This window comes from Tursiops truncatus, chromosome 11 (assembly GCF_011762595.2).
Source record: "Tursiops truncatus isolate mTurTru1 chromosome 11, mTurTru1.mat.Y, whole genome shotgun sequence".
NCBI lineage: Eukaryota > Metazoa > Chordata > Mammalia > Artiodactyla > Delphinidae > Tursiops > Tursiops truncatus.
Window position 1 is genome coordinate 70,080,640 of NC_047044.1, and position 12,490 is coordinate 70,093,129.

Here is a 12,490-nt window from a genome sequence, read left to right on the forward strand (position 1 = left end):
CAAAACAAGATGGCAACAATAGTCTTCTTCATGGCACACAGTGAAGAAAAGCCCGTAGAATATACATTGTTTTTCCCCTCCTTAGGTCATTCACATATGGAGCCTAACACCAATTTCTGTCAATAAAAAATATGGAATTTCAGGGCAGAAATAGAGACACAGATGTAGAGAACAAAGATATGGACACCAAAGGGGGAAAGTGGCGGGGGGTGGTGGGGGGGGATGAACTGGGAGATTGAGATTGACATGTATACACTAATATGTATAAAATGGATAACTAATAAGAACATGCTGTATAAAAAATAAATAAAATAAAATTCAAAACTTAAAAAAAAGATGGAATTTCTAATTACTTAAGCCTAAGTAAAATATTTTTCCCTTTCACATTCACGTATGTCTTCTGAACTAAAATGAAATATCTCACATACAGCCAACTACTTTTCTTTGCTGAGCAGCAGATTTATTATTCACTTACTAAAAAAAAAACATGTTTAGCACAAAGATATGTTATATAGAAAGGTAAAACATAACACTTCTCAGATTTTCACTGATTTTTGAAAAAGACATTTCTCAACTCATAGAATTGTATAAACACAGACATGAAAAACACCAACAGCACATTTTTAAAAAATTGGCAAGCACACTTGGCCTTAATAAAAATAAAATTAAACTGCTGACTTTGGAAACACTGCATTCTGTGAGATGTGTACATGTTTCTTCTGGAAAAAAATCTACATGTCGGTTCCAAATCCCATTTATCTATAGGAGTAATTTGAATTCAATGAATATTTAAACCCAGTTGTACCAAGAGGATAAACAATAACCATAGGTATTAGGTCAGGAAGGAAGTGAGCTTTTAAGATAGATAGGCATTCTTATTTAAAACTATCTGGTCAAAAATTAACTCTAGGTGCACTCAGAGTAGTTTTATCGATTGGATTATCAATAGCTAAAGTTAGAAGTGGTGAAATTTTCAATTGCCTTAAGTTGCTAGTACTGTCATTATCTTAAAATTTTGGGGTCCAGCTTTTTGTTACATATAAATAAGATTCATTTCTTTCCATCTATGTAATAGCCCTTTAAAAGGTAAGAACTTAGAAGGGTAGATGAGTACGGAAAACAGTAACAAAAGGACCAATCTGTGAGATAAGTGAATAAAACATCTTAAATAGCATTCATAATTGTTTAAACGGCATTCTACCAGAGGTTTATAAAGACAGGGGTGACACAAGGGCCAAACTCCACGAACATAATATCCGTGCAGGGAGACAATAAATTCTGTCTATGTGATTCAAATAACAGAAGAATAAAATTTCCAAGGTAAAATAAACTGCAGGTGCATCATGGTGTATGCCAAAATGCTGAGAAAACCCAGTGTCATCAAAATAGGCTCCAAAGAGAAAATGTATATGTGATTACCTTCTAAGAGGGGTGTAGGATTTGGCATAGAAACCCCAGACGAGAGAGTAGCATTAGATAACCTCAGTGAAAAGGGGCAAGCCGCTCAGGAGCCAGAATAACTCAGAAAATCTAAAGAAGTGGGGCAATAGGCAAGGTGGGCAAGTTAATGGAGGACCAGAAATATAAGGCTGAGGCATCAGAGTCTGATTCAAGAGCTAGTAAGGAGCCACTATATGTTTTTAAACAGGAAAGTAGCTTCAAAAATGTTTGGATGCTGTGCCTCCATTATGTTAAAACAATCTCTTGCATTGAATGAAAATTTGATCAAGCTCATGCATGCATTGATCTGGCCTTTCACTCTGGAGGCATTATGATTGATATATAATATAGTTGATGTTTATATGATAAAAAGCCAGATTAAAAAATCTATCTGATAATTTAACAAGCTCACTTTTTAATAAGGCGTTTATAGTTGACTATGCTGAAAATGATTAAAAAGATAGTTTCCAAAAATTTATTTCCAAAGGATGAACTAAATAAATGCACATAGAACTGTGGACTGAACTGTGTCACCAACAAATTCATATGATGAAGCTCTAACCCCTAATGTGATGGTAGTTGGAAATGGGGCCTCTGGGTGGTAATCAGGTTTAGATGAGGTCATGAGGGTGAGGCCCTCATGATGGGATTAGTGTCTTAAAAGAAGTGACACCAGAGAGCTTTTTTTCTCTTTTTCTCTCTACCATGTGAGGACACAGCAAGGAGGTCATGAGCAAAACAGGAACAGAGCCCTCATTAGGGAGCTGAATTGGTTGGTGCCTTGATTTTGGACTTCCAGACTTGAGAGCTGTGAGAAATTCCTGTTGTTTAAGTCACACAGTCTATGGTATGTTGTTATGGTAATTTGAGCTGACTAATACAGTGCCCTTACAAACAATCTAAGATATTTTACTGATCTTCTCTGTCCATGTCATCCCCTAAATTGTTCTTGGCTTTTCCTTACATGGGTGGCAGTCATGGAGAGCATGAACTCATGTTTATTGAATGCTTAGTCAGCATCTGTTAGATGCTCTACACACATTATCTAACTTACTCCTGGTAAGAATATAGGACACAATTATCTGTGGGAAGTATTTCAGGACAATTTCTTGAATAAAAAGGGACAGAAAATGTATGCATTTTATAATCCACAATTAGGAGTCTTCTAAATAGTATATATATATAATTAATTTATATCTGGCAACCACAGTGAACAATGGAAATAAAACACTCCTTGATAGCTTTTCTCAGGGATAATCAATAATTTATTTTGCTTTTATTGTCACAATTACCACAACTATCTAGCTACATGACCAATGTCACTACATACCACAGAAAGATTGTCCACCTACACTTTACTGAGACAAAGACAACGGCCATTTATGTGTTAAATGTACAACGGCATGTTAAAAAGAGGTGGCTTTTATGTATAAGACAAGATGTGGCACATGATTTATCAACAGGTTTGACTTCATATGTATTATGCCAAGAAGCAAGCAGAGAAATGTTTTGGCATTGAGTTGTTATTAAAGTAGAAAATAAGTAAACTAGAGCAATAAATCCAGATCTACAATAGATACATTAAAATAGGAAATTAATTAGCTCCTCAGTATTTTTGTTCATTTTTTTTTGTTTTCTTTCCTTTTGTTTGTTTTTATATATAAATGAGTAATACGAATATATCACAAGTTAAAGAAAAATCTCAGCCAAAAAGAAGGTACAAGTATATGAAAAACAAATGAAAAATTAGCAGGTATTTTTGCTTACAAAAAATTTAAACTATAAAGAGTCACAAAATATATATAAAAACGCCACATTGAACGAGGCAAGCATCCTCTACCCAAACTGGTAGCACCCTCTGAAAGTCAGCTGCCTTCCATCCATTCGGTCATACCGCGGTGACTGACAAAAAGGCATTAGGAACTTGTGTGCCATCAGGGGACTTGGCCCCATGGGTCATCAGTTCTTGGATTGTCATCCAGTTGTCCAAAATTTTCTTGTTTCTCTTCTTCATCATCTTTTTGTGACTCAGTTCAATGATGTTGACCTCCTTCTTGCCCTCGCTGCCGCTCTGGGGACTCTCCTTGAGACACTCCAACCGGCTCCGCATCATGAACTCTCGGCGGCGCCGCTGCTCTTTGGCCCGCACCAGGTGTTGCTTCCTCTCCTCTTTGCTCCAGTAGCGCCCCATTTTCATCTCACTCATGGTGTCATCGTCCGTTGTCATGCCACTCCGCTCCTCCTTGATCTTTAAGGCACGCTCCTTCAGAATGCGGTCCCTCACAGGTCTCTTGGTGATGTACCGGGTCCCGTCACTCCTGATTTTCACCTTCCATTCCATCTTGGGTTCTGAGCACTTCTGAGACTCCTTGCACACGCTCACCAAGCTGAGCTGGCTCTGAGCGTACTCGACTGCGGACTTCTGTTGAATTAACTGCATGTAACTTTGATAATGCCGGGCATGTGCTGGGATGTTTGCATATCTATAGGAGGAGCTGTGGTAAGGAGAGAGGTAAGGGATGTGTTCACCGCTGGTCTTCTCTGGATCAGAAAGCTTGCTGCTTTCTGAAGTCTTCTCTTTGCCTTCAATGCCGCAACCTTGTTCAGTGGTTTTGGCTTTGGTTGACTCTTTACTACTCTGTCCAGAAGAGGACTGATTGGCTGCCATTGTGCTTCTCAGGTTTTTCTTATTGGTGAGGTTGATCACTCTTGGGAGGGAACTGTCAGGGGAACGGTCCACAGTGAGTGGAGTGCTTCTGCAGCTTTCAGCTGTGTTGTAAGCACTAGAACTGTCTTTGTCTGACTTTTCTGGGTGTTCAAGGATGTCATCTAGTTTTCCCCTCTGCGTATCTATGCTGGTGTTATAATTTCGGAATCCTCCCTCATGCAGTGCCCAGATGTCTCCATACTGGTCTGTCACTTTCCGGAGCCTGTGAGCCTGCATGATATTTTGGCACTCAAGTTCAATGTTTCTTAGTTCTTCATTAAGCAACTGTAGTTCGTGCTCCACTCCCTCTCGTCCCCCTTGATTGCATTCTATTGTGCTGCTTGAGTAATACAGGTCATACTCTCCATGCTTCCGAATCTTGCATTTGAGCTCCAAGAGCTGCCGAAACCTTTCGCACTCCTCATCTTGGTTGCCAGTACAGTCTGAGTCAATGTATTCACCAGACACGAAGCTCTCATTACACTGAAGTTCAGTGCTTCCCAGAGTGTCTTGGCTCTGCCCCAGCTCTCTCTTGCTCTTCAAAGATGTGCCATTGGGATCCTCGGCTGCATTCTCCTGCTCTGAGCTCTCGTCGTTCCGCAAGCTTTCATCTGTGCGCCCCACTCCACTGTCCTTCTCATGGTTGTTGGATGAGGATGTTGCCGTGTCTGTTGTGCCTTCTTCTTCTTCTTGTTTTTTTGGCTAAGAAAATAAAGTTGAGAGAAGAAAGAAAGCTAATTATTTTGAAAAACACCAAGTGTTGGAAAACTTGCTTGAAAAAACAGTGCTTCTTGGCAAAAGTGCAGTTCCTAGAAAGCTGCCCTCATTTTAGTATCCATAACAATTTTAGAAATAAAGGCAATTAGCTCATGGCAGCTTTTTATGCTTGAATATAAAGAAAACAAAAGCTGCTTGAATATGGCTATGCTACTCACTTGAGGATAAATAAAACAGGACACATTTAAATAAGTGATTCTTGTCTTAAGGTTTTCTCTTAGTTGGGAAACTGGAGGGAAGGTGTGTAAATGAGGTGACTTTATGAGTTTCTGTGGTGAGTAAAAGGATGAGTAAGACAGAGTGCCGAAATAGTCTTCAGAAATAGGAAGGCCTAGAGTTCAGAAGCCACATCATCTTGTTACTATTTTCTTTTTCCTGAACTTTTCTCAAGTTCAGAGGAGACTTCATTGGATCTAGTGATACACTGATAATGATAAGCCAAACATCACAAAATTTCAGGAATAGGTTCATTACTGGAGCCCAGGACCTTCCATCTATAGATGAGGAAACTTAATCCCAGATGGATGTAGCTTCTTAGGCTAGAGGTCTAGGGGGCCAATGCCATCCCCCAGGGCCAGGATTTCTTACATGTCCAAGATGCTGTATTCTTGCATACATGTACTTTGACCTCAGTGCATCTCCAAATCACATTGCTCAAAAGCAACAGTAATGTCTTTGGACTCACTTGGGTTACTTTAAAAGATTTTTCTACTCTTAACCAGTAATTTCCTTCAGAGGTGAGTTTTATTCTACTGAGAGTAAAATGACGGTTCCCCTGAAAATCTGAGCAGCACTGATTGCCAGACATGGGCATAATGTCAAAAAACATATTTTGAGATAGGTATGTAAATATATGTGAACTTCACTCCCTGGTAATTTTTGGCTTTTCATGTAGAACAATTAACTGTCACTGCCCTAGGGAAGTGCACATCTAATTGTTTCTCTGTGAATAGGATAAAGTTACTCTTTCTTCCACCACTTCTCTTATAAAAGTCTACATGGCAGTTTCTAGATTGTATTCTCCTTATGTCTAAGTTTACTTACTATTATATATATATATATTTATATTTTTTCCCTTTAGCAGGAAATTATATAATTAAATATAATCAAGCTTGTTAGTGTCAAAGAAGGACAGAATGGGTGATAAAAGGTAAAACAGGTCTGGAAGGTTAAGATAATTGTTGTTTTCTTCCACCTAAGTAATGGCAGAACAAAGTGTAATGAACGGGGGAGGGGGGGGAATATGAACACGTATCAGGTTATTCTAGGATTCTCCATCTTTCCCTAAAATATTTTTCCTCATTTTTTAAGAACATACTGAGATTGATTTAAAATGTCTTATTGATAAAAAATATTATACCTAAGTAACTGTAACTAACAATGGAAAGCTTGATACATCCCTATGTCCCTTGCTATAAGGTGACAACAGCATCAAATGTGGTGACATCTGCACAGTGTGCCATAAAACTCCCAGAGGATATTATTGATATTGGACATTTGAGTTTATATACCATATAACTTACATTTATATTTTTTCTCCTATCTAATGGTAAGCTGAAAAAATACAGGAAGGCAGTATTTTTTCTTATTTTTCATGCAATAAATGATACAGACAAATTAATTAGCAAAATGTGTGTTAACAACAGTTACAGGACCAAGGACAGCATGTGAAGTAAACCTTCAGATGGATATGTATTTTAGTTTTTAAATATGGATATGCAATTTTTAATTGAATTGCCCTTTCTTTTGTCACTGGTTTATGAGCACATGTGAAAACAATTTTCTATTCTCAAACCTAGAATTCCTGGTTTCTGATATAATGCTATTCTATAATTTATCATTTCCCTATGGAATTATTATAGTGACAGGCAAGGTTTCTACCAAGGCACTTTTAATGTAGTATTATTGTTTATAAGGACAAAGGACTTTTAAAGGTTTCTGTACTTCTCATCATTTTTCAGTCTCATGGTGAAGAGAAATTTCTACACAATGAAAATCTCACCTCAGGGACATCTTGTGTTACCTCAAAAGACCTAGCATTTGTATTACATCTGATGAGTAGGCAGCATCTGACACCATATCACTTCACCTGGACAGGATTTCTCCCTTCTTTCTTTATTCCAACATCCTCCTGTCAATTTTGTATCAGGTCACATTTTTTATCTAAGAGAGAAAAAGCCTGGAGCAAGGACTTTCTTGCTTGTAACCAGCAGCTGCCACCAAAAATATCTTTATTTGTGGCCAGTGTTGAAGTCATACATTAAAATTTCAACCTGTCCTCTTTATATTGAAAAGCAATTGCTACAGTAGCAGCATTGCTTTTGAGCATGAACTCTTGTTTGTGAAGTGGCCACTGAGCATCCATGGTGAGCACAGAGTGTAGCACACATGGCTCTGTCAACTGTAGTTTGCAACCTAATAATTTATTAGCATATACACATGAGCACGCATGCACAGACACACACACGCACACACACACACCTCTGTTATGGGATGCCAGCATGTCAGTGCATCTCATCATTCAGTTTGGCAAAGTGATAGGATGTTTGTGTTTTATATTCCTAAGCCTAACTGCCAGGATTTTTTTTAAATTACCTTTTAGGGTGAGTTAAGGATTAATGTTGAGAATAGGATGATAATTAAACAAATAAGCAGATTGACAGCGGAAGTGTTAATAAAATTATATTAGGCAAATGAATGACATGAATCTGACATAAAAAATCTAGGCTATATCGATCTTGATTTTATCTAGTAGAAAAACAACAAAAATGAAAAGAATACTAAGACTCGGTTTGCCACAAACCACACTGTGATCTTTCACTAGTTACGAATTACTTAAAGGCAGGAACTTTGCTCATTTTCTTTGTATTCTCAGGATCAAACATGGTACTTGAAACATATTAGGGGCTGAGAATTTTTTGTTGAATGAATATATGACCTTAAGACAAAATGATATCAATAATCGCAAGTTGAACTACTCTTAATTCAGGAGTATAAAGGTGTAATCACGATACCAAATACCCAAATAAGGTTGATGGCTTACATCATGTCATCATCTTCCTAAAGTTGCCTAAATATTCAAATACATGCATTAATATTTTAAAATACAAAATTACTTTTTTGGGGGGGAGGGGTTACCTCATGAGATATAGTTTATCTCTAACTGGTATACTGAGAAGCAACATGCATTTTTTACTATTAAATTTCCGAATTAGGTTGAACAGTGCCTGGGTCAGCATTTGAATACTACTGTACTCTCCACAATGGCCCCTAAGCTTCCCAAAGTAGAAGTATTCTTAATAGAAAAAAATTGTATTTATTCCCTCTGCTTCATTTGAGATGATCATTTGCTTTCAAAAATTACCATCACAGAGATGTTTGGTCAAACTCTTTGCTTTTTGTTTTTTTATTCCATTTATGGTTACACATTTAAAAAAGAACTAGCATCATTTCAAATGCTGGAGTTCAGATCGTGGCCCTACCTGCTCCACCTGACTGGCAGTGCGCTGCATTGCTTCATTATGCTGTTCCTCCAACATCGATAAGTTTAACTCCTCTAAATATTCATTCCTTTCATCTTCTAGCCAGCCTTCCTCCAGCTGCAAAAGAATACATTAGTACATTACATTCAGTTAATGAGAACTCAAGCTAAAATAGGGTAAACTTAAATGGTGACGCCTGACCAGTTCCTTTTATCATAATGATTCTCTTCAAAATACCAGCCTCCTATAGTTCACCTCTCAGAAGGAAGAAAAGGTGATAAAAAAAAAAAATTGGACTCATGCCTTTTATCCTTCCCTGAAACAGAGCTACAGATTTTCTCTCATAACTGAGTAGACCTCAGCACAGAACATCACTGCCTTTCAAAGTGTATGAAAAGCATCCTGCATAATCCACAGCTGTCATGCTCATTACCCCCAACAGTCCCTGTGTTAAAGAACAGCAATGGTCCTAATAGGGCTATGAGACAATCGGGCCTTTTTCCTTAACAAAAACCCCCAAAGCAACTCCATACAAAGCACCCCCCACCAACACACACACACACACACACACACACACACACACACTGATGCTACCCTCATTTTGCTTTTTTATTTTTAGATGGCTGACTTTCAAGTTAACAAGATGGCTGCTTGCCACAAATACGGACAACATTTATTTCATCTGAAAAAAAAAAAAAGGAAAATTCTAAGTTACTCTCAATAAAGAGTGATGCTGTGCCATGACTACTGTGATTCATTTCTCAGACCCAATTCCAAGGAGGAAGACCTTAAATGTGCACGTAAGGGTGAGGGAGCCGTGTGAAGTGTGCAGGGTTTTCTTTGTGGGTGCTGAAGGTAGGTATTCTTGTGGCAGTCTTACACAAACTAAACCAAACAAATCCTTTTGGTTTCTCAATACAAAAGGAAGTGGAAAACTGGTGGTTACCTTGCTAATATGATAAGTGTTGACAGTCAATTCAGATAATTTGCCTCAAAGTGGGTTTTTGGAGCTGGATTACATAAATTAACTGTCTATGCTGATTGAATTAACTGAATTATTGTCAAAGCTCCCCTTTACTCTGTGTTACAAAGAATCAGCAGCTTTCTAGTGAGTCAAAATTGACAACAGTGGGAGATGTTTTCACCACCGGACGAATGGGTAAGCACCAAACAAACACAAAAAATAAGCTTGTCTTTAAGAGAACTGAACTTCTAAAACTTAAAAACAAACGAACCTGAGAGGACATTAAATTGCACCAGAAGAGGCATGAGTGTATACGTATCACATTCATTAAATGAAGGCAATCATAGGTTTCTTTTTATTTACTAAAGGCTACCTAGACCTTAAATTATTTCAAACTTGACTGGGCCAAAAGCATCAATGCATTTATGCATCCTCATTTATCTCACGGTGGCCTGAATAACTTGACCAAGTTCCACTCCGGTGACTTTGATATACAGATGAGCTATGAAGATTAAGCTGACTAAGAATTTAAATTCAGTCCAATTCATAATTGTCCAAGTTTTACATTTTTTAATCCCTTTTAAGTTTCATGAAGCTGCAAATGCCAGGCTCCAAAAGAAATTACTTAAAGCTAGAAAAGTTTATTTTTTATAAGCACAGCAAGGACTTTTTCTTTAATCAGGTCAAAACAAAATATCTGCCAACACTGATACAGTGAATGATGGAACAGAGTCTTTTGAAATTGAAATGAAGGGATGGAGAAGACAAAGAGAACACATGCTGGAAATTAATGCTTTCCTATAACTCTTTTCTTATTGACTAACCCCACAGATCCCTGAGTTGCCATGTGTGGTTAGTGTATGTCTACTTTGATTAAGACTTCCCTCTAGGCTGGAGGAATACACAGCACACTAAGTCAGGAGAGATTCTTCTGGCTCACCTCCCTTCCCTGTAGCATTTCCCTTCCCCCTACACACACATTCATGGCAGTCTGAGTTCAGTGCTGTGGCAGAGACAGACTTTTCCCTTGAGTTGAGTCATGGGAAAGGGGGGACTGTCATAATTATACAGGGGGATCTGTCTGCACAGTAGAGGCTCACACGTGGCATTTCCAAGAAAGAAACAACCTGCACTTGTCTCAAAAGTTCTCTACAGTTCTTACAAGAGTCCTCTCTGCCCCAATGTCCCAAGGGGAATAGGACAAAATAGCAATATCTTTAATGGTCTGAGGAAGAAAATGGGCAGAAAATCAAAGTAAGTTGACAGGGAATGAAAGAAATGAGTTATTTAAAAATATTGCACGGTTGCACAATACTGCCCCCAGCAACTCTGATCATTTCCGAGAATGTAGAGAGAATTTGAAACATTAAAAAAAAAAAAAAAAGAAAAGACTAGAAAAAGCACACTAAAACTTCTATACTCTCCCTAAATAAAATACACATGCAAAAAATGCAATAATGAGATATACTGAAACTGATGGGAAAATATGGTGATATAAATACAAGTTTTGTGTTGTTTTTGCCACCTTATAGCATGTATTGCTTAAATTACATTTTTAAATTATGATATTAAAATGCATTTTCTTTCCTTATTTTTCTAGAAATCTGATTTTCTAAAGACAATTAGCTGCCTTCCAGTGTCATGACAGCTTCTTTAGGATCAAGGGGCTAGGGCAGATCTTGATTTTGACAGACAGGATGATATGCTACAGAGTCAGACAACCATCTTTTATCAACTGTGGGAAGAAAGTCTTGCTTGAAAATTCATCCTCCAACATTGACTCTTGGGTCAGGAGTGTAACCAGATATTCAAAAACGCCAGGGGTTCTACCAAGCATATGTACGCCATTAAAGATTAACAGGATCTGGTTTTATGTTATTAATTTCTATTTTTTCCACAGTATGTTATAGCTGTTATGTGGCATAATAAAGAAAATGCTTTAATTATAAATAAATGAGGTTCTCTAGCAGTTACATGGAAAGGGCAGGGAAACCACATTATAAAGTTGAAATATCTTTTCTACAACAAGGATGACTATTGAGTACTCGTCAATTTACCATTAATTTCACTAATATGTATTTAGCCCCTTTATTCTGTTATTTTTCAAGAAAATGGGATCATTGAGATTAACCAGTTTGCAAAATTTCCAGGTAATTATTGCAATTTCATATGTATTTTAATAATTCACTCCCACATAGACAGCACAGCCAGTTGTGGGGTTTCCTTTCCCACTCCTAGGACCTCAGGTGTGTAACTTTAGTCTGCCCTAGGCTATAGCAGGCTTTATGGGAACTATTCAGAATGGTCAAGGGCATAATGGAAATATATGTGGAAAGGGTCATCTTTTAAAACCACTATATTCAAGACAGGATTCGGTCTGACCCTGAAATACACTTACTCAATGTAATTTATAGATAGTATGTAGTTATTGAGTCTGAAATATATCAGATCAATAACCTGAAAGACAAATGGTGATATAACCAACTTCACTCACTGAAGTTGGTTATCCAGCACTGACAGATGGATAGAATGGTGACAACGTAATGTCCTTTCTGCATTGTGGTGGGGGATAAAAAGGATATAAAAAGAAGTACCAATAGTACTTTTCTTCCACCATTACCTCTCCTTTACTTTCATGACATCTCCCTCTGTAAAGATACAAAAAAATTCTTTAAAAGCTATCAATTTGTTTTTGTCACACTAAAGTTGGAAAAAATTCATTTACTATACATGGAACTACACTGTACTCTTAAGGTATTTTATTGGATAAAGTTATTCTAAAAAGATTTAAGTTGATAGCTAGATATGCTAATGTTTCTCTCATTAGAGATTCTTTCAAGATACCTTAATATGCCAATTAAGTATTTTTAGATGAAAAACTAAAGCAAGGATCCACACAGAATTAAATATCACATAAAGTCAATCATTTTTCATTTATGAATTAATTTAAATAACTGGCAAGTGGAAGGAGAGAGTAATGATTCAATTTTGTGTTTTCAAAAAAATAAAATGTTTAGCTGCCTTTCTGTGAAGCCATATTAAGGAGTCTTTACTTATAACTGTTTTGATAAGTTTGGCCAGTTGGGAAAGATGACTCAATTATATTTTGTATGCCTGGTT

At 37.2% G+C, this 12,490-nt stretch overlaps 1 protein-coding gene across 1 annotated transcript in view; it reads right to left on the minus strand.

Annotated features, from left to right (window-relative positions):
* Positions 1-574: 574 nt before the first annotated feature.
* PDZRN4 (PDZ domain containing ring finger 4) overlaps positions 575-12,490 on the minus strand; it is a 371,850-nt gene continuing 359,934 nt past the window's right edge. Inside the window, exons 9-10 of the mRNA XM_019934147.2 lie at positions 8,407-8,523; positions 575-4,849 (exon numbers count right to left, since the gene is read on the minus strand). Of these exons, the coding sequence (XP_019789706.1) occupies positions 3,329-4,849; positions 8,407-8,523 (1,638 nt within the window). The 3' untranslated portion in view covers positions 575-3,328. The remainder of the gene's footprint in view (positions 4,850-8,406; positions 8,524-12,490) is intronic.